Source organism: Corapipo altera, unplaced genomic scaffold (assembly GCF_003945725.1).
Source record: "Corapipo altera isolate COAL_440 unplaced genomic scaffold, ASM394572v1 22b, whole genome shotgun sequence".
NCBI classification, from domain to species: domain Eukaryota; kingdom Metazoa; phylum Chordata; class Aves; order Passeriformes; family Pipridae; genus Corapipo; species Corapipo altera.
The window spans coordinates 27736950-27760159 of record NW_020884876.1 but is presented as its reverse complement, the minus strand read 5'-3'; the positions used below and the strand labels follow the sequence as shown (position 1 = coordinate 27760159).

The 23210-nt window shown below is 38.4% G+C and overlaps 1 protein-coding gene across 9 annotated transcripts in view; it reads left to right on the top strand.

Annotated features, from left to right (window-relative positions):
• PDLIM5 (PDZ and LIM domain 5) overlaps positions 1-23210 on the top strand; it is a 126955-nt gene that overhangs the window by 29332 nt on the left and 74413 nt on the right. For all 9 annotated transcript variants that reach the window (XM_027635624.1, XM_027635623.1, XM_027635629.1 and 6 more), the window contains exon 3: positions 12048-12199. In XM_027635624.1, the coding sequence (XP_027491425.1) occupies positions 12048-12199 (152 nt within the window). The remainder of the gene's footprint in view (positions 1-12047; positions 12200-23210) is intronic.

Below are 23210 nucleotides of genomic sequence, written 5' to 3'. Positions count from 1 at the left end.
ATGATTTCTTTTTCTGTGTCTTAACTTTGAAATGTCCTGATTTTAGTTTTGGTAGGATAGGGCTATGTGCCTACAAATATAGGGGAGAAAAAAAGGGAAAGAGAAAATAAAATTCACCAGAGAGCTATTGTGGCTAACAGGCTTAATTACAGGATTCCTCTGCAAGTCCAGACTTTGAATGGCTGGACACATTCCACTAAATTGTCAAGCTGAGAGCAAGTGGTAGACTGTTGCAGGAAGTAAATTTGAAGGGTCGAGTTTTCTTAGTTGTTTTTTTCAGAGCTACTTGATAAGCAACTTTATTCATTGTTTAGCTGTGTGTGTAGATTTTGGATCTTCAGATGTCCTAGTAAGAAAAAACATATTGCAGAATAACTTAGCCTTTAGGTTACTATAATTAGTTGCAGTGCGGCTCTCAGCAGTGAAACTCAGAAGATGGTGAAAATTTATCAGCAAGTAATTTAGTTGAAGTTCATAGCTGCAACAAGTACCACAAGCATTTTCCTCTCTGGAGCTATAGTGAGGAAGTTTTGCTTGGGTTTATGTTTAGTCTTACATGTCTGCAATGCACTTGGCAATTGAATGGTAAAGAAAATCTACTTAAAATGAGGGTCTTTATTTTGTGTTCAGGGTATCTGTCCTGAATAGCTTCCTGTTCGCTCTGGAAAACTCCTTTTTGTTGTACACTGCCTAAAAAAAAGCTGATGCCTTTTTTATTTATATAGAGGTGTGTAAAAGATAAATATTTTTATGCAAGTATTTACTTGAAGAATATGTGTCTATATCACCATCTACAGTACTATATCCAGTGTTTTACATATATACATAAATAAATGTATATGTAAACCCCCCACACTTGGAACTGTGTAAACAAATAATGTGAAAGTGATGTTTAAAGTCAAGCAAACTAAAACAGTGTATTGTGTGTGTTTACATAGATCTGTAATTTCAAAATGGAAAATTAAGTTTGAAGTTGTTATATGTTCTCATGAGGTTTATTAGCTTGTGATAAAGATTTTTGTCTTAGCTAAAAACAGCTGTATGAATCTATTAAACAATGTGCAACTGCTTTAAAATGTGTTTCTTGTTTTCTGAGGGCTTTTTATTGGACTTTTTTTTTTCTGCAATGTTTCATACTTTGGAGTTTTAGCCAATATATGACTGGCTGAAAATAAATGTCTGCTGTAATATTCCCTTGACTTATAAAAGGCAAGGTATCCACTAGGATTTACTCATGTCTCCTGTTTCTGTTTTATTTCTTTGTCCTAGAAGTTTGCATTTGACTAATCCTGGGGGGTTCTCTCTCCACTGCATTAAAGACACACATATAGGACTGTGCTTTCATGAAGGTCTTGGTACCATCAGCATATTAGCCATGACCGGTTTGTTACTTTCCATGCACTTCAGAGCATGCTGATTTATCTGAAATGATTTGTCATCTTTTACGTTTTTAAGATTGCCTTTTAATTCCATGTTACTAAAGGGTCATGATGTAAGCTTTAGTGCCTTTACACTTAAAATATGAAGCCTCTATTGATGTAGCATGGAGAAGTTTCTGCACCTTGATGCATTTCTTCTGCATTTCCTCCTTGAGTGCTGAGCTGCATGCTCAAAGGAGAGCTGGCAAAAGTGTAACTCCATCTCTAGCCTTTTCAGCTGCTGGTTATAATGCTAACAAAAGTGGCTCTTTTCTTCTTCTTCTTATTTTTTTTTTTAATATGTGACTCTTAAATGTGTCAAAATGTTCTGTGGGGAGTGGATGTGGTGGCTCTTATTGCTGCACTTTGATTTCACCTCAAAAATGGACTTCTACAGTTTTTGCAGAGTGACAGTTTGAGATGGCATTCAGTTGTGTTGTGCTCCCTGGACAGATGGTTTGTGCCAATAAGCAATTCTTGCAGTCTGAACTTGCCTCCATTTTCTCTTTACTTATATGGTGCAGCTTGTCATTTTCTCAATTCCTTGAAGCAAGCAGGTTGTTTTCTGCTTGGTTTTGCATGCCTGGTTTCTGGAGAGGGGAAGTGAGACAATGGCTGATGTATCACGAAGGATTCAATTTGCAGTAGCATTTTCTTGCCACCGGCTGTTACTTTTTTTGTCAGATCAGTTTTTGGTTCATGCTCCCCACTTAATTCTCTGCTTCGCTTTCATGTGTGGAATTGCTTCGTTTGTTGCATTTCTTTCTCACTGCTGCTATGTACCAGGTTCTTTGTCCTGTGAGAGGTACTCAAAGGCAAAAAAATCAGATTATCTTTAAATTACACAGTATAATGTATTATGCTATTTGTATTTCTAAATTGGTTGTTCTAGCAAGTGTGGGAAGATTGCATTTGATACAGAAAAGGTGCATCCCATTAAGAGGGACTAAATCATAGACCATGAAAACCTTATGAAAACAAGATGACACATTGGGCTACTAAGATTACTAAGGAGATGGATGTTCAGTTAGTTGAACTAATTTTATCATCTCTAAAGGAATAAAAATAACCCTGTTTGGGAAGGCAGGAAGCACACCATTTTATTTGTTGCAGAAATATGTATGGCCTTTACAGTATGGAAATTAATTTCTTTGGAAGTAGCAGAGCTCAGTCCCTTTTGCCACTTCACACTTCGGCTCCATTAGAGAAAACTAACTCTGCTTTGCTTTGGGTTTGTTCGGGAAGCCCCCAGCAATAGAACTTACTAAGTAACTTTCCAAAGAGTTTATTCCAAATCAGACAGGCACGTTAAAGTTCTGTTCTGATGCAAATAGCGCGGCTCATAAGGCTGATGCCTCTTCAGCAGTCCCAAGTAGTCAATGTGCCTCAGTTGTGGAGTTAATTTGTGTTGGCCATGCAAAAAATCCTCTCAAAAACCCCCAAAACCAACCCCACTACTGGAGGCAGCTCCTAAAAGCTAAAGCAGACATACAAAGTTTGTGTTGTGTTTCTAGCCACATTTTCATTCCATTTTCTCTTTCTGTCTCTCCGAGAAAATTAAGTAGGCAGTAATTTTTACTCACTGGCATATAGTCTCCCAGGGAGAAACCTGGATTAGTTTTGTAAGCTCTCTGAACAGAAGAATAATCGTCGGAGAGAAGACAGCCAGTTAAAATAAATAGGGCTCTTAAGGCATGCTGGCACCATGAGAACATGGCTGAGCTCCTTGAGAGAACGCTTAGTAAAAGCTTCTAAATTAAGGTCTTAAATATCTTCAGACATTCTGGCACTTGACTGTAAATTGTTTTCCATCACTCAAGGGTTTGAAAAGCATATATTTTTTTGGATTTACCCATGTTCTTCTTGCAAATATGATTTTAGCCATGATGTCTGAATTACTTTGCCTTAGTCCTTTTGACAACTTGTTTTTTGGCATTGTGACACTATTTCATCTCCAAGTAAGAACGTTAGTTGTATCTTGTTCTTCAAGAAGTATTACCCATCTCATCTTGGTTGCAATCTTTTCATCTCTTTGTTCTCCTGAATGCTTCAAGTGGCTTGGAAAAGCAAGACCAGATGCTTAGTCTTATTAGATGCCAATAGAGCTACACTTGAACAGAATAGTTTCTTTATTCCTCATTGATGTGAGTGTGAATTTTAATAATCCTTTGAATTCCAGTGGGTATTTCCACATTTTTTGTATGTTAGTGCCTGGATAAAATGTTTAAGCTACACGTAAAATAGGTGAATTTTATCAGAATTTATTGCTGTATATGTAGTTAGCTACTTCCTTTTCAAGGAAGCAAGTTCAAAAGCAGGGATTGTACTCCTAATAACTGCTACTGGGCTTGCAGTAATCATGAGGTAGTGGTGTTCTGTCAAAAATTAAAGCTGAAGGCACCTTTTGTGAAATTGTTTCTGCTACCTTACATCCTGCAGCATTTGGACTGTTGTAAGGGAAAGGGAGAGAGGTAGCAAAGGTTAAACCTGCTCATGGAAGAGCAGAGTTGCAGCAAAACCATGATCCAATCAAGCCATGACAAGTGAGAGATGGCACCAGTTAATAACCCTTCTGGCATCAGCATGTGGAAACTGTTCCTGCTTATTAACAACCTGTTCTGGGGCAAGCAAGGGAAGCTGAGGGCTGCTGCTGGCATTAATGTTGATTTGTTTAGCTTTAGTTGATTGAAAAATAAAAGAGCACATATTCAAAAGGCCTGTACATTGTGCAGTTACCCTGTTTTGTCAATCTAATTTATATTTTTTGGATCCTTTTCTGCATCAACCCAATTGTGTGTAAGAGTAACTTATGCTATGTGGTGCCTCTTCTGTGTTAAGTAGTTAATGTCCTCTTGTGCTCCTTCATAAGTGTGTAGCTCCATGTTTAGTGCATGCAAGGATGGATAGAGTGAGTGATGTGTATGTATGCAGCACATCATTTAAAGTGCAAAACCAAGTTAGGTTGGTTTTGGTTTTGATTTTTTGTTTGGTTCATTGGTTTGGGTGGTTTTTTGTTTGTTTGGGGTTTTTTTGTGTGTGTGGTTTTTTTGTGTGTGGTTTTTTTTGTGTGTGTTTTTTTGTGTGTGTGTGTTTTTTTGTGTGTGTGTTTTTTTGTGTGTGTGTTTTTTTTTGTGTGTGTGGGTTTTTTTGTGGGGGGGGTTTTTGTGTGGTTTTTTTTTCTGTTGGGGGGGTATTAGATAAATATTAAATGTTAAGAGAAAAATTTTAAGGACAGAAGAAAGTGAGCTGAAACCATTTGTTTTTTTCCTGAAATGTGAACCCACAGGTATGCTCAGCCATGTTTGCATAGAGGGAAAGCTCAAACTTTGTGCTGGTTTTTGTTTGGAACAGTAGGGATACGGAGCCCAGTGACATTAAAATACACGTTGTTGTCAGGGTTACTGTTGTCAGAACTGAGAATGAAATGTGAGAGATGTTTTTATAGTTCTTTGTTGGCAAAATGAATGAATGCCTGTGGGCGCTCCCCATTTTCCCATGGGCTATGATGAGTACAAAAGCTGTTTCGGGTCTGCTTCAACTAAGCCACTGCTGCATCATAGTGAGGGAGCTGCTGCATATGGAGGGAAAGGGATGAAGCAAAGCTGGACAACCTAGGAGGACAGGTCAGGAGGCAAGGGAAGCGCTATTGCCAGGCTCTCTTGCCAGGACTGGGGTAGTACTTGCTGTTGGAGTCCACAGTCAGACCAAGAAGTATAGTTGGTACTTTGCCTTACACTTTTTTTCCTTAGACGTTATCTTTAAAGATTATTGTTGTGCTGTGCATGCCTTAGATTACAGCTTTATAAATCAGTCTGAAAATAACTTTCAAGTTATGGGGAGAAAAAGGAGGGAAATGAATGAACGTAGCAAGTGGGAATTCAGACACATGGAGTGAGGCGAGGGCAGGGTTTCCTGGTGATGATACATAGCAAAGTACTCTGGTAATCAAACAGGTTTTTTGACCTAAGCTAACTTTGATCGTTGCTTTGTTTGGGGAAAAGCTTTAGCTTATTTGCAGGACTGCCTCATAACCTCTTTTTATAGCTGGTTGTGTCAGTGCTTTCCACAGCAAACCCGTCATTAGGGTTCTTATAACTCAGCTATATAAATTTGATCTGGACTTTAAAACTGGTATGTATGTTCTTGATTTGGAAGTGAGTATCAAGGCTGGCTGGCTAATCTGTTGGCTATGCAAATAATATTGCTGTTGTAAAGGCTGTGAGGAACATGATACAGCTCTCAGTTTCCATTGAGTACAGAGGAAGCTTATTTGCCACAAAGAGCAGGTGCTCTTATGCCTTTTTTTTTTCCCCTCCCATGCAGAAATTGTAAGCTGGACCCTAAGTGTCCCAAACCTGTCAGGAGTCTGGAGTGTAAGTTGGGTTTTTGCTTCCTTCCTACCATGGAAGCAGGTGAGGAAGGGCTTTGGTGAGCCGTCCTGTAAGGTAGATCATGCTGGAGCACAGTGTTACCCTATTTGTGCTTGTGATGTTCAGCTGTTGTCCCTGAGTGTTCCATGCTGCTGCCTCTGCAGGTTGTGAGGTGCTGGGGTAAACCCTCAGTAGTCAGGTCAGACACGTGCAATTTGTGTGATGCAGTTGGTACAGGTACAGAGTATAAGGGTGTCCCCTCTTTTATTTTGGAGCAAGCCTGTGTTCTTCTCTTGCAATAATTCACCAAAGGGGTGCTTTTTAGTGTACTTTGAGCTCTACATATGTTTGAGAGGATGCTGTTAAAATACTGGTTATCGGTGCCAGGTGATACTTTGGTCAGGTGAAATGAGGCTAGGGATAAGCAAGGTAGTAAGAGGTAATGAGTGTAAATATCAGTAAAAAGTGTACAGTAACAAGGAGATAAAGTGGTTTGAATGTCTGTGAAAAGATAGAGTGTTATTTGATAAAAAAAAGTTTTCCCCTTTGCTTATTTTGCGATTCTGCAAAGTTCTTTTGTAATATTCTTTCTCTAAATTAGTATGCCGTGGTTTGGCTTTTTATTTATTTAAAATACTTTATTATTGGGAGGAATGTAGACTGAAGGAGAAGCAGGAGCAGTAGTGATACAAAGATCATTGTCTGGTTGCCTTCTGCTTTGATTATTCATAACTTTAAACTGAATGGCTATAGCCAACTGCTTATCGAATGCTCAGGGGTAAAAATGAAGCTGAAGGGATGTCAGCCTAGGGAGTTTTAAATCAGGCTCAATGAGTTACATTCTGAGAGAAAGTTGCAGATGACATTGAAGGATGTTTGTGCAATGGGGGGAACATTATTTACTGTCAGACTACAAAATAGTTTCTTTGGGAAAGTGGTTGTGATACCCTCTGACACAAGCTGGTTGCAGCTAGGATTGATTCAAGGCAGACAGTTTGGAAAAGATAAAAGGCAGCTTCCATCTCTAGTCAAATAGACCTTTGTCCTATGAGGAACTGCAATTTAAGTAATTCATTACTGCATAAAAGCAAAATAATGACGGCTCAAAGAAGAGTTGCTTGTCAAGTTTTCTTCTTAGTCATGTGAGAGAAAAATAGATGGTTATATGTTAATTAGAAATTAATTAGGCTGCAAATTACATTGATTCAGAGATAGATGCACATGAGTGTGCATACATGCAATTTTCCTGGAAAGGCACTTTCAAAATATCTCATTAAAGCTTAAAAGTAAAAAAGTTGTTGGTTATTGCAAAGCAAAATAGTGGGCTGGCTAAAATTTAGCTCAATAAAACAGTTGCATTCCAGGGTGTTTTGAGCTGTTTGCTTTTCAAACCCTTAGTTATTGAACTACGCTGATTTTTTACACCTTGCTTTTGGAAGCTCATCCTGGATCAAGGACTGCTTTACTTTTTTGTTCTGTCTCCATTTTGGAATGTGCTTCTGGACAATATTTGCAGTTTTGAGATTCTGATGTTTAAAACCACAAGAACAACATATTTTCTGGTTTTGTTTGTTTTGTTTGTGGGTTTTTTTTTTTTTTGTTTGGCCAAACAAAATTGAAACCTAATATTAGATGGGTTATTTTACTTATGTTTGTTAGAAAGCGTTGTGGGAATCTGCAGATGGCATAGGCTGGCTTTTGGCTTTCAGCCGTGAAGTCGATTGCTGCTGAGGGCAGAGAAGCTGATTGCTGCTGAGGGCAGAGAAGTCGTTTGCTGCTGGGGCCCGTGGGAGTGATTGGTCTCAGCAGGTGCCTGATCACGAAACGTTTCTCCTGCTTGCCTCCCCTTCTGTCTCCAAATGAGCTTCCCAGAGATACAGAGACATGGAATTAAGTAGGAGGAAACATTCCTGGTTTGGCATTTTTTTAGCTTTAAAGTCTGTGGTGTAACATCAAGAAAAAAGTCTCCTTTATTTTGTAGCCATAATTCATACTTGATTTTAAAAATTTGTGTCATATTGTAAATACAGAATTAAAACAGATCCATTAAGGATGTGTAGAATATTCGTGGTGCTTAGAGGTTAGTTGGATTCTCAGGTAGCATACATCCTGTTGTATTGATTCCATGTGGTGACACAGGCACATTTAATAAAGGCATGTTTTAAGGATATGCCTTTTTTTCAGGTAATACTGTACTTTTATGAGGGACCGATGCAGGATAATGTTACTAAGGTAAGGTTAAATATGCAGCTTAAGAACAAAATAATTTGTACAGGGCAAAAAAAAAAAGGTATACAAAAGTAATACTGAGATAAATATGTAGGTGATAACATATAAGAACTTGAAATGGTGTTTATAAATCTTCTGAATCTGTTGGGGTTTTTTTCAAAATCTAGGTGAAAAAAAAAAAATTGAGTTACTTTCCATTGTGACAAGGAATGTGTAGAATCTTTCTTTTGTTTTTGTTTCAAATATGTATGCGGTTTTGGTGCAAATATGTACAGAGTTTTGCATATGTAATCTCCAGTAGGTATATTAATTTATTGTTTGTAATGGCAATGCACAGTTGTAGCATCTAGGAAGTGTCCAAACTGAGTCTACAGTCTGGAAAAGATCCTTAATTATTTCAAATGTTCTGATTTCTCCAGCTGTGTTCAGTGTAGATGTTTGTTTATTTTCATATACTTGTTCTTGTGATAATATTCCTGTTGCATCTGTGGTAAAACTGCCCCTGTAGCTTCAGTCCCACTTCATTATAGGTGTCAAGGATGCTGGCCAGTACTTTCAAAGAAGACTCATGCCCTGGTTGAGATTTCCTAGAAGTATCAACCTCACCTCTCTTGGTTAGTCAGGTCTCTTATTCAGAATCAGTAGGTATTACTTAGAAGTCTTATCCACTGTGCCTAGATAAGGAGATTACTGCTCTGGCATTCCTCTGCGTGTGCAGTTCTTCACACTCTTGCCCAGTAATTTGTCCACATATGTCTCTGACAGCCTCATCTGCAAAGCATATTCAATTCCCTGTCTGTACAACAGGACTCATGGACATAGCCAAGGACTCATCACGCTTCTCAGGATCTATCTGCTCTTTTCCTCATCTCCAAGGTGCAATTTCCAGCTGTATTTTTAAGGCATTTTCATCCTGGGGTTTTGCTGAAATGATTTTATATCTGTCTCCCATGTATGTTTGCAAATAGTTTCATTTCCTGTAGGCAACAGTTTAGGAATGACTTCTTGAGAGTCAGATGGTTAGTTGTGGATTGTCATGTGTTGGCTACTAGAATCAAACAAAAATGTTTGGCTTTTCTTTTAAATTAATAAATTTGTTTTAATTTACACTTCTGTGGATGATAAGGCATCCCACCCCACCATGAAAATAGTTACCCCGATGCCTGCTTTTGAAGTCTTACTTCTGAGTTTTGTGTAGGTTGTTTTTTTTTTTCTTTTTTCGTCACAAATTACAACATGTCAGCATCATGTGCATTTGAGCATGTTCTGAGAACTAAATTTTATTCAGCTGGGGAGCCGAATCACAAAGCACAGCGATCCATTTGACCTTTAGCTTTTAGTGCCCTTACGTTCCTTTCCCTTTTCCAGACCTTGCTGGCAAATGTCAGCATGCTATGACATATCATTTTAGGGATCTGTTTATGGCAGGTTCCACCCCTCACTCAAAGGTTTGAGGAGCTTTCCTATAAATAGCTATGTTGGTCATAGCTTTCTATATGCTTGTGGGGTTCCCTGATCAGTGTTTTATAGTAACCAGCTCTCTTAGCTCAGAATTTGGTTGTGAAGACCAAATTTTGAAAGAATTTTGGCTTGGTTGAAGTCTTTTGTAAAAGGATCCACTATGAAACTTGTAATTCTTATGAATTTAGCAGGTAAAAAAGGTTTTCTGAAGTCAGAGCATCTCCTTTTTCCTTTGTCTTTTATGTTTCTTCCTTGCATGGGACTTGCTCTGCTAACTTTTCTTTGTTTGCACCCTCTGTTTTCAACCCTGGATATAATTGCTATGTTGACTTGTAATACTGAGGGGCTGGCTACTGTTTTGAATCTGAAGATATGACAAGTCTTCCTGCATCTCAGGCCTCTGCTTTCACCAGGCTAACACCAAATGGAAGGATTTTTCTGATGTTGCTTAGAATTTTATCTATTGTTTTTAGCTGCTAGAGATTGCTACTGCAATCAGCAAGTATGGAACTGAGGTTGAAAAATGGCAGCTGTGATCCACTGAATGTGAAATTTCTTGGATTTAGTCTATATGTTGTCAAATGGTAACATTTTTGGAGTTTTGCGTTTGCATTTGTCTTGCACCATTACACAATACTTTTTTCTCAGTTAAAGTATTTGTCTGCAGATGCCATCCAGTACAGATGTCACAGCTGTTGTGTATCACAGTCTCCTGGATTTCAGGAAAGGCTTAACCAAATTAGGTAGGCTGATGGGACACAGGTTTACCTGGTCAAGCAATCATTCATGCACAAATGCGGAGACTGAGTCCCTAGTGTTTCATGCATTATTACCTCTTTGCCATAGACAATTTTCAAGACTTGACCTTATTTCTTCTTGATGTGATTGATGTGGAGACTGGTGACTGCACTTTGTAAAGGAACAACAAGGAACCAAAACTTCTTGGTCTCTACTGAATGACCTAAAACAGGGGCAGTGAAAAACAGCAGAAAGGAAAGCCTTCCTTCTGCTTACCTTGGAGATTATAGAATCACAGAATTGTTAAGGTTGGAAAAGACCTCTAAGGGCCACCAAGTCCCACCATCAACCTAGCACCACCACCACCAGGTTCACCACTAAACAATATCCTCAGGTACCATATCCACACATTTTTTGAATGCTTCTGGGGAACTTCTCTGGGCAGCCTCTTCCAATAGTTGACTATGCTCTCCATGAAGAAATTTTTCCTAACATCCAAACTATACCTCCCCTGGTTCAGCTTGAGAGTGCTTGCTCTTGTCCTGTCCTTTGTTACCTGGGTGGAGGGCCTTGACTCCCGCCTCACTACAACCTCCTTTCAGATAGTTATAGAGTCATAATGTCTCCCCTCAGCCTTCTTTTCTCAAGGCTAAACAACCTCAGTTCTCAAGTCATGTGCTATAGCACAGTTGGGGCCGACGGTGAATTTCACTTTTGGAAATGAAGTAGCTCTACTGTTTGCAGGACTTCCCTAGAAACACTGATTTCTTCAAGGAACAGACTCGTCCTTGCAGGCAAATGACTGAGTTGTGTGGTTTTGTATGTACAGCACCAGCAGCTACAACATCTCTACTGCAAGATAGGAAATACATCTGGAAAAAAGAGGGAATTTGCACCATCCAGGACTGCTCTTTGCAGCCACTTCTAAAATGATTAGGAGGTTGAAGACAGGTTACAAATCAGTGCGTAGATCTTACCATATGTCGCTTTATTTCTGTTTCTGTTCTTGGGAATGAAGGTAGTCGAAATCAGTGGCATCATATGAAAATATTAATTTATTATTCAGTTGGAACCAATAATATGAACTTTACAAAGGTTTCTGTTGCAAGACTGTTTCATTCAAGTGGACCAAAGGCAGTTGAGCTGAACTTCGACAATGACGTCGATCAAAGAGTCAAACTGCTCAGGAGGCCTTTCTTATTCTGGTCTGAATATACTGCTGGTCACTGGGGGCTGTAAACCTACCGAGAGAAAGGCAAAATAGTATCCTGTAACTGGTCAGTCTGTAATGTTGAACTTTTGACTTTCTAGTAGTTGCAGCTGGGAAAAAGTTATCTTCACTGTTAACGGAGTCTTCCACACACATGACCAGTTATAGATAAATAAATTAACGAACTTCGAAAAGATACTTAAGTCGAAAATCTAGAATAGAAAAGACTGGTTTACAACCTTTCTCTCTCCTCTTGTGAGAAAAATTTCATATATGAAGAGAAAAGCGACTGGAACTTGGCATGCAGGAGACTGAGTTCCTGTCCGTGCTTGTGTCTCTTGGTGAATGTCCATAGCTTCTAGCCAGTAAAGTGGAGTTTGATTCTGAAAAACAGGCAATACTATGCAGTACTTTTCCTGTCATTGAAGTGAAGTAAGAATGAGTACCTTTAAATATTGCAGCAATTTTCACAGGGATATGTTCACAGGACTCACAAAGGAGAAAAGATTTATTTTTTTTTCTTTCTGTGAAACAGCACTGTGAATAAGATATTGTGATTTTGTGTTCAATATAAACATAAACCATCCAAGTTTCTCATTTACCATTCTTGTGATGTTTCAGCTTAATGATGGAGGCAAAGCAGCCCGAGCGCATGTGGGGATAGGTGATGTGGTTCTCACCATTGATGGGATAAGCACAGATGGGATGACTCATCTAGAAGCACAAAACAAGATCAAGGCATGTACAGGCAATTTGAACATGACTCTGCAGAGGTAAGATACCTTTATTTAAAGAAAATTGATCATCATCGTAACTGTTGTTTGGAGGATAAAAACATGTAAGTGGTTTGCCAAAGTACATGGAATTAAGTGGAAATGATTGAAAGATGTGCTGCCATAGCCTGAAATCTGTCTTGATTTATAGTGTTTTAGAAAAGTTATTAGATGTTAATTATGTGAGTTGACAAAGACCTTTTCCAACCTTATGTCATCTACTCTAGTTCCTTTTGAGTTTCAGTTTTGTTTAATTCACTTGTTTAAGCAAAACGAGGTCTTATTCAGGCTTTTTTTAACCTGTCCCAGCTGACTAGGGGCATTTCTTTTTTGGGTCAAGTCCAACAGCATCATTGTTATTGGCAAACAAAATGATGGATTTAAACAGTTAAACCCCAAGTTAAATAGATGAAAATACTGCAGCTCAGAGTCTCTGAGGTACCTTTCCTGAAGTGATACCATTTCACAAAGTATCAGCCTCCCTTTGCTAGTTGAAGCATCTGCTGTCGAGGTAACATCTTGGTCAAGTCTTATTCCTGAAACATAGAGTTTATTCAATCCCCGCATACCTCTATTAGCCTGGGACTATGTTTTGGTAGGTGTTGGAAGAAGGGAGCAGGATGCTCACATACGGGTTATTGAACCTGGAGCAGGAAGAGCAGCAGCACAAGCAAGAAATTCTTTCAAGCTCTCAGAAGTCTCCGAGGGCTAAATATTATCTTATGTTAGAAGACTGCTATTTTGATTTAATGATGTGAGTGAACATCTTGGAGGAGGATTGGCCTCTGAATCCATCACATAGGGAGAAACATCTTTTCTTGTTTTCAAAGAAAACAACAGCAGCTATACCCCATGATTGCTGTTCGTGCCTCCCTTCAGCAGTGCAAAGTTCCTTGATGGGTGTTGGTTGAGGTCCATAACATATCTTTTCACCAGTTACTTATGTCTTTTGTGGCAAATTATCCTGCCCTTAATGAAAGGACTATGTGTCTCTGAGAGTTCATTGGTGTTGAAGACATGATGAGGTTGTAGATCTGACAAACATCCATCTCTCCACGGTGGGGGTGCCTGTTCCCAGCCCTAAGTGACATGTATTTCAATGGTTGTATGAGTGCTTTCTTCTGTAAGAGTCTACAGTTCATCCCTGCTTGTTGTTTCTTGTTTTTCTTGTTGTCCTGTCCTTTGGTCCTTAGCTACCCTTAATAAGGGATTCCCTTTTCTCAGTCTCTGAGGAAAGGAGTATCTTGTGGTGTGGTTCGTGCCTAGGGCATCTTCTGGAGCGAAACTTGTAAAGGTGGCATTAAAAGTTTCTTGATGAAAGAGGTATTATACCAGCTCATATTCCAGAATTATGTGTTGTATCTAGTATGTCATTTGCTTTTCTGACTCCCAACAAGAAAGGCAGGTTGTTTAGAAATGCACTTTCCAGGAGCCCACTGAGTCACTCCAGAAGCAGCTGGGAGTGAAGGGGGGGCAGGGGGTGGCCCCCTTTCTCCTGTCACCATAATTGGATGGGCAGGGTTAATATCAGATATAGGAAAGTTATAGCAGGTGTGTCTCGGTCAGGCAATGACTTGTCTGAGGCTGCTTCTGGTTGGGTACAGAGATGAGTGGTTTGAAAATCGAATTAATCATGGGTTAGCCCTGTCCCCTTCTGTTCTCACCCTTCCTACCTAGTCTAGCATCTGACTCACCACTGTTGGCTACCTGACAGCTGAAGACTAAGTCAGGATCAAACTAACAGAGATCAAAGGAATAGCCTTGGTCCCAGCATCTGGGGGTGGGATAGATGTCCTGTCTTGTGGCTCTGCTGGTTTGCAGTCTCATGGTCTCAGCTGTTTTGAATTCTGCCTGGATCCCAAGAAACCAAAGCTGTAGACAGTGCTGCCCTGACTCCTCTGCCTGTGAAAACTTCCTTGCTCTGCTGTTTAACAGATTTGCTTTGGTTGCTTATTTGATCTTTATAGCTTGGAAGAAAATGCTTCTTGGAGTCAGACTGGCTCATGCTAACTTGAGATGCTGGCTGCCCATGGGAAGGACAGCTTAAGAGTATAAACAGTGTGGCAAGATAAGCCATTTTAATATTGAGGTTTCTCCATACTTAAATTCTTCTGTTCCTGCCTCTTTTCCCAAATCAAAACAGAACTAAATAAAATATTTTAGGCTGTTATTGTTCACATGCAAGACTAAAGAGATGCTGTCAATGTGAAACAAAATTGGCCTTCAAAATATGGGCTGGTGCCACAGTATAGGGAAATCTAAGACATATTTTGTTATTACTGCTTTTAATTGTCTTTAGTTTTTACACTTCTGAGATTTTATCTATTTTCACATAGTCTACTGGTAGTTCAAACTACAATGCAAGAAAGTTGAAAGACTGCATAAATTTTTAGATACTTAGTTTGCTGTTGCTTTAAAAGAACACAATGATGAGGTCCAAGAAAAACGGAAGAGCATTATGGCTTGAGGTAATGGCTTTTGCACTGTGAGCATGTCCATGTGGTATTTATCAAAGGTGTGAAAGAACTTGGTTTGAGCAAGTTAGTTATGGGAACCGTAAGTTCAATTTGGTACATTTTTGTGGTAGAATCAAGTGACTTTTCTTCACAATAAATTGTAAGAAGTGCTGTGCACTGATCTGTGGATGCCTGGTTTCCTCTTGATCAGTTATGATTTGACATAGATCGATGTAGAATATGTGGAAATTAATATAGTGGTGCAGACTTAAGTGTAATGTGAAGATAATCGCAATATTGGGAAAAATTGCTGGGTATGCCACCAGCCTCATGGCATGTCAGAGATGGGGCTGGCTGTGCTGTGTGCTCGGGAGGGATTAACCAAAATAATCAGTACTTATTTGAAAAAGAACTGTGTCTTCCTGCTCTGGCTTTTTAGGGACTTTTTTTATGTGTTAATAGGGATCAAAATGGTAGTTGGTAGAAAAGCAGTGCTACACCCTAGGGATTTTTAGGCCAGTGAACCTGAGTGAGTTCCATCTGAGGTTGATGTACTCCAGCATCCCAGTGTGCTTTGTGGCCAGGGCATGACAACACCTTACCTTTTAAAAGCTACGAAGGAAACTTCTTGAGTCTTCATGGCAAAGGTGAGAGAGGATATTCTTTATGATCAGATTCCTTATTATAGATATTTTAACTTGATAGTTAACCTATTCAGGTTTTCACTTGGCTTCCTCTATTCTAAATGTGCAAAGCGGAAAAAATACAATTAAGACAAACAAAACAAGAGGCAAGAAGTAGCTTGCCTGGGAGATTGGAAGGGATATTTAAAGCAGTATCTTCAATAACTTTACTTACAGGTTTAAAGTAGTATATTTATGGAGGCAGATGTGCATGTACCTCTTGTGGAAAACCAATTTAGATGTTTTGTGACTTGTAATTGAATGTTGGCAAAATATTTGAAGTGTGAATAAAAGCTTCCCTTTGTCCTGCATAAGAGAGTATTCCAGCTTGTTTTTAAAACATGGAATTGTTCTGTGCCTCGGAAAAGGACTGGAAGTGCAGCTGTCACAATTGCAAGTCCAATTTGCTCAGAGATTGCTTAAATACAAATGCACGATATTGTGCTTGCCAGCCATGTATGCAGTAGGAGGTTCTTAACATTTGCATATGTTGGCAAGTATTTTCAGGTACATGTCTTTAAAATCAATTAGTTCTGTAAACAAGTCGCACTGTTTGGTATTAAAGTTATACTTTTTTTTAAATTGTGAAATGAAATTCTAATTTTGGCATGTTATTTGCTCACTTTTCATACTATATATGGCTCAAAAATATGGAGTGTGTTTTTCTTCTGTTCTTTTTATTTTGTAACCTGCGATTTTTAGCTTCTTGATAGATTCCCCTCCTTCTCCCCCAGAATTTTTCTTTCTATTCATTCCTGCCTCCCTGAGATCTTGCTCTTTTGCACCCCAATATTTTATTTTCAGCTAAAGCCATTCCTGGTTCCCATGAGGACAGATGGAAACCAGATGCTTGCTTTTTCAAGTTCAGTAACTTAGCATGGACTTTTATAAATAAATCTGTAAGTTTTTGAACAGCTATGAGCCACCACCTATTTTTAAAATATTATTTTTGGGGACTGTTTCTTGATTCTTTGGAAGTAAAAAAGATAAAGAATTGTGTATTTCTACAGATGCATGAGATCATGATACCTGTGAAACTTCTAGAAAAAGTGTCAGTGAGTAATACAGGGATAAAAGTAAAATAAAAAAGATGGAAAGTTTTTGGTTTTGCTTTTATTATAATAATATAGAACTTACCTCTCTATTTAGTAAAACAGATCTGCACAGGTATAGTATGATTTGTAAAGGAATGTCTTACTGCGTAATAAATTCAGGTGTTGAGATCACTTGGCTTGGGAAGTGAAAGGAGGATTCTCAAGGTTGTTCACCTCTCTGTCGCTATATCGTGTGCTTCAGAAATCTTTTTGGGTACAGTAAGCTGTCAGTGAGCGGTTACTACCATTCTGCTTCCAGCTCTTCAGTGGAGGAACATGGCTGTTAGAAAGCGGTAAATGAATTTCAGTGATGACTATGGGTTTGGGGTTTATTTGGGTGGGGATTTTTTTTGTATTGGTTTGGGTTTTTTTTCCCCCCCTTAAACCTTTTTAAAGCATAGGGTTACTCAAGTGTCACAGGTGAGCCTTGGGCCTCATGGGCATTTTTGATGTCCATGTTGACAGGACTCAGAGACAAAATTTAGATGAGTCTTAAGGCTGGCTTCTGCATTTGGTAAACTCAAAAGCCATTTATTTTACCTGCCTGCTTGAGTATGAATGTTTATCATATTTTTCTCCCTCATCTTTCTGTTTTTTCTTTCAGAAACCATGAAGTCTAGATTTCTAGCTTAAGAACAGCTGAAATGCTCTTGATTTGAGGTGGAGTAATAGGGAAAAAATGTTATGGATCATTTGAATTCTATTTTCTAAGATAGTTTTTCAAGTTAACCAATCCAGCAGTAAGACTAGCTCAGTATACTTTTTTCTTACTATTTTTTATTGGTTCCAGTTTTGCTTTTGTTAGAAAACAGTATAATGATATTATCATTTATTGCTTTGAGAATCATGCTCTTGGGTGTGTGTTCTGACAAACTATATAGACATAATGGATGCTCTTGTTCCCATTTTGTAGATGGGGAAGTGAGGCACCTTGATGTAGACCAGGTTTTAAGAAACTTGAGTCCTTTGTTACTCGGGTGTTGAAATATTCCCGTAGTGTAGGTTAGCAGTAATCTATTTAATTTCTCAGAAATAAATATCAGCATTGCAAGGAATGGCACCATGGATCCGGAGAGCCAGCCTTAGTCACTGTTGCAGGGGGATCGGAAGTTCTAAAATTTTTAAGTCTAAATTTCTCTAAAGAAAGGTGCAAAAAAAGGATAAATGCTAAATCAAACAACAGGAGAGGCTATTGTAAGAAAAAGAAGAGGAGCAAGCAGAAGAATACAAGTATAGAAAGGATTGCAGACTATTAACAATACAGGCTTCACTTCAGATGATGGTTAAAACTCATGTTTTGAGTTTTATGAGTCATGGGTTCCGTGGGGTGGTTATTTTGTTTCCATAAACCATATAAGGATGAGCTTTAAGAAAGCTATGATAAGAATGCATTTGGAAGTTTTGTTTTTCTCCCAGCTTTAGTTTACTAGCCATCATAATTTCTCTTACATAGGTATTTTGACTTTAGTTCTATTCTTCAGTGATTTGCTTTTCTAGCATATGAAAGAAGCTTAATTCTCCTATGCCAGTTGAACAGAGACAATAATTGGTTGAAAGTCATTACAGCTTCTAAGTAATTTTTTTGAAATCTGAAAACATTATATTTTACTGTAATTCTTTTTGTAATGTTAATTCTTATTTCACTTCTTTCAGGGATGTCAGAATTAAGTGTTGGATGATTAAGGAAATAATCTCTTTTTAATTGAGGGAGTTGAGACAGAGAAAATTGTCTCAATTGAGGTTGTATGGCAAGGAATACATAAACAAACTGTATATTCGTGGTTTAACTGCTATTCAAAACCTTTGGCAATGTATTCCTCAATACTAGTTTGTTACTCTCAATCATTAATACTAGTTTTCAGTAATTATGTCTGAAAATAAACTAGATGAAAAATAGTGCCTCCCAAGCAATCGCTCACTTTTTATTTAGCCATGTCACTAAGCTTTGAGGGGGCAGCTATTCCTGGTAGCTCACTCAGGAGCCCCTGCGAGACTTTAAACATTCCTGTAGAACATTGTTAACTGACCACAGACTTTTCTGGAAGTTTCATTAGAAAACAACTGATTTCTGCTCTGTTGCTGATCTTAAAACAGTTGTGGCCTCCTCCTTGTCAAATTTCAGCAACTTGAAGCCTTAAAGCTTTCCAGTGAACTTTTTTCAGAAAAAAACCCACATGAGTTGTCAAAGCTTTCAGTGGTCTGTAAGCTCAAAACAGTAGACATTTAGGAAATGAATCCAAACAGCTTAAGGATGCAGGTACAGCTCTGCCTTGCTTCGCACATTAAAATTCCTGAACTCTTTTATCATATTATTTGTATGGAATTCCATGTTTCCAAAGAACCATTCAGGTTACAAATCCAGGTATGCAATAACAGAAAAATATGGAAATCAAAGAATCTTCATTAAAACCACAAACATATCATCTAGGGCTGCTAAACAGGGCCTGCATGACCAAGAAAGAAAAGTAATAAGGCAATAAAATTAATATGGCCCCCAGAGTTTCTTGGTTAAATGAACGGGGTGACTTGTTTTTCAGTCCCTGTCATGGCCTCTGAATCAGCCTGACCTTGGGGCCTGGAAGTGAAGTGACCTGACCTGGAGGACCAGCACTGCTGCATGCTGTGCAGTAATTGGGTGCTACTGAGGAAGCCGCTCTGAACCTGCAAAGGTGCAGAATCTGTTTCTGAGCTGGTGTTTCTTTGAAGTAAATACCGTGGACTCTGTGCAAGCTTTTCAAATTCTTGTGAGCTCTGTCAACTCGGAGGTGAGGCATTGCTGGTCAGGAGCCTGTCAGTTTTCAGCTTTCTGGGCTCTGTCAGTGGTGCCTTACATAAGACATTCTCTCCTCAGAGCATGGACTGATGCCTTCCTAGACCACATCTGAGACTTGTCACTGCTGGTGAGTTCCTAAGGTGCAGGGTGGCAGCTGACCTGAAGCCTTGCAGGCTCATACCCTCTAACCTTAACGTGAGCTTCTCTAAAGCTGAAAGGTCTTTTTGTGCTGTGCATTGCAATGCAGTCAGCTGAGTCATCTTAAGTTCTCCTGTTTTATCTCCTTCTGAAATTGAGCAGGTGTTGATTTAAAACATTGTCCAAAGAATTCAAAGCTAAGGAATGAGGCTGGTTTCTTTTTTGCATACAAAGGTTGTTGTATAAGTCTATGTGCTTCTATTGGAAGCAAGTTAGAAAGCTTTTGCTCCTAATTTAGGAGCTGAACAGGTTTTGCTAGCCAAGCAATGCCTTTGGAAAGCCTGCCCACACACTAAATAAATGAAAGGGTACGGCTCTTGCTTCCAGCTGAAATTCAAACTCTGGTTGCATGTAGCACTTTACTGCATGTCAGGTAGCAATTAGTTGAACCACAAAACATGCTCCAGCTAAGTGAATCCAACAAACTAAAGACTTGCCTAGAAGTTCAAAGGAGAGTTGCTGGGATGAAAATGGAAGGTTGCAGGGTAAAAACAGAGTTCAGTGACTTGTACATAATCATACCTACCCATCTGCCAGGAAAATGGGTGTGGCTGAGAGCTAGTTAAGCAATAGCAGCCTTCCTCACATTGTGTACCTTATGGTTTTCCTGGGAATCTTTAGAGCTGCAGAAGAGTTGTAAAGGCTGTGCAGTTCCTTGAGGTTGATGCAGTATGTACCATAGGAACATAAATACAGTTGAAGATATAGATAGTGGACAATGGCAGGTGCCAAAGGCAGATTGTTATTTACTGGACATGAAAACGTTTCCTTCAACTTTAAGTTTAAAGATGATTTTTTTTTACTTTAACTTCAGTTGCATTCCCCCTCTTTCCCCCAACTAGTTAATACCACCTCAGGAAGGAAAAAAACAATAAAGCAAAGAAAATTAAGCAAAGGAGGGTTGAAGAAGAAACATTTAATGTGGGTTTCGTTTGGATTTTTTTTTTCTTAAATTTATTTTTATTTTTAGTTTGTTTGCCACCAGGGAAATGCTTTTTTGTCTTAACCAGTGAGAAATATCCATGCCATTGCTTTGTACAAGTTGGTTCGTACCACAGACACGTGACAAATATGGCAAAAAGCAATTTTGAATTTAACTCTTAGTTTGTTTCTTAAAAATATTGATTGTTTTCAGACAGGGAAGCAAAGATTTTTTTTTCAGAGTGATTTTGCTGACCCTATAGATGTTTGTTGTAAGGCCCCAAACCATGATACGTTGGGACTAGCCAAAGAATAAATGTTTATCATCTGTTGTTATTATATTCTTCAATTCCTGTATTTAAGATAAATAAGAGAATACTTGCCTTCCATTATAGTTCTGCTACAGAGATTAAACCACTCTGATGTACAATGATACTTTTAAAAAACAGAGATTAAATTGTTAAAATCAAAAACTACAGTGCAAAAAAAATATGAGTTTGAAAAGTGATTTTACACAAGCAGATCATTAGGAAGGTAATAGCTTTGGCTTGATGTTTAGATGTACAGTAGTTTAGAATCCTATTTTCACTCTTATAAAATAAAATAAAACTGATCTGTATCCTAGCTGAGATTTGGCATGGTTGATTTCTGTCTGTGAAGACAGGAACAAACAGTGAAGATTTAGTCAAATATGTTTTACTTGAAATTGTATATTTCAGTAGGAAGTGTCTGGAAATTATATAATCTTACTTGATCTTGACATTTGCTGGATGGACAATATGCCTCAGTATGTGATGTGAGGACCAGTTTGCAGTGCTCTGCCTAATAGGTAAAAGACATGATAATGATAAACTAGTGCTTGTGATTTAGAATAACTTTTTGCAATACCAATAGCTTTCTTCTGTCTTACAGAATTCAAAGAAAGCTGAGTTGAGTACCTTTGTGGGCAGCAGGGAATTGCTTACTGTACTCCACATTGTTCAATTCACATGCTCTTACTGTAAGCAAGAAGTAACGTTTGCAAGCTGAAATTCACTACAAAAAATGTCTAGGTTAATTGAGGTGGTAACTAGTTTACTAGGAGTCTGATCGTTGCCTAATAGCAATCTCCAGGTTGCAAACTCCTTAAATTAGTTTTGCTTAAGTTGATTTACATTCTGAATGTTGAAAAGCCTTTTCGTTGCTATTGAAGGGTGGAAGCAGAACACATGATACATGCTCAAACATCTCCACACTGAAGAGGGATGAAGGGGCAAGTGAACTTTAATAACATAGATGCCTCCAAGTAGTGGAGCGAATTTATTTCCCAAACATTAAACATGTATTTTAGGAACGCAAGAACACAACTAAGCTAATATTCATTTTGGAAGTCTAAAAAATCTCTTAAAAACCACAAGAGTTAATTTTGCTGACTGTCAATACCTACATGATGTACAAAAAAGCTACTGTTTGGGGTACAAGTGCCAGGTTCCTACATGAGTGGAAAGTGGTTTCTCTCCTCTGACAGTGCAATATCAAATTGACCTTTTTTGTGGTCATTGTATGCCAGGTGCTTTGGCTACACCACCATTGTCCAGACCTGTTGTGGCCATAGAAGTTCAATCCATGCACTTTTTAATTTTCGTTTTCTCTTCCCACAGGTGATGCTGAAAGGCTTGTTGGTTTCTGGGGATAGGAAGGAGGGGGCATTGGATTTTGGGTTTGGTTTGGATTTGTTTCAAAAAAGGGTAGAAATTGAGCTATTGTATAGTTCAGATTTTGCAGACTGATAGGAAGGCAATGTTGTTTGCTCTTAGTGTGATTTCCTGGCTAAGTCCTGCTTTTTAGTTATTCTGAGAGAAACATTCATAGCTGTGTTTCAGGAAGCTCTTTTGGTAACTGTTTTCCTCCCGTTTATAACTAATCCCCACAGGGGAGTGTAGAGTGGTTTTTTTTTTCTTTAATGAGTTACAGCAAGCCATTAGAAGAGTTGTATTTTGTTTCATCTGAAGTGATTTTAATGAAGTATTATTCTCCAGGAGGCCTTTGATGCAATTCTGGCTTTCATTTCCTTATTTTCTAATGGACTTCCATGGTATTCACAGTGACAGTCACCGATACTCCATAAGTACTGCAGCATAATGTAGCAAAATATTTTTTTATTTCTCTAGTAATACTACCTGCTGTATGCAATGCCTAATTACAGCTATTTTAAGATGCTATATTACTTGCAAAATGTTTTCCATTAGTGATCTTGCTATTTCAGGTGTTACTTTATTTGTCGGAACTGATTTAGTGGTTAAACATAGGTTTTAAATTTTTAGTTCCATGTCTGGATTTGCAGCAGACTTGGCTTTGCAGCTTTAATGTTTTATTTCCTGAAACTAGAAGTTTCCTCTTTTTCTTATGCAGATAACCTTTATCTACCTTTCACACAGTCAAATCTGATCTTACTTGATAACCATGAAAGCTCTGAGGAATTCAGTAGAAGATACTAAGAAAAATAAAGTATCATGATGACAAATCCGGTGTGACTATTACCAGTTTTTTTTTTAGTTCCTTATGAAATTTGTGTTCTTCCCTCAAATCCTCTCATTTTGTTAAGAGCCATGTAGTCAAATATTGATTGTTGCACTTCTTTTTACAGTTTGCTGATGATGTATATCTGCTTTCAACTCCTACATAATATTTAGGTCTTAGAGTGCACATAGGTTTCATTTCCTGAAGTTTCCTACAGCAAAATAAAATGAGAAGAAAGGTGTGCACCTGGGTGTTATGAAACACTGAGTGAATGAAACACAGTGGAGTTTCACTGCCCAGTAAAATAGACCTGAATTTTTCATCTTCTAATGCTCGTGTTAGCTCAGTATTAGAAGTAAAATTCAGCTTTGCCTGGTGATTAAGAGC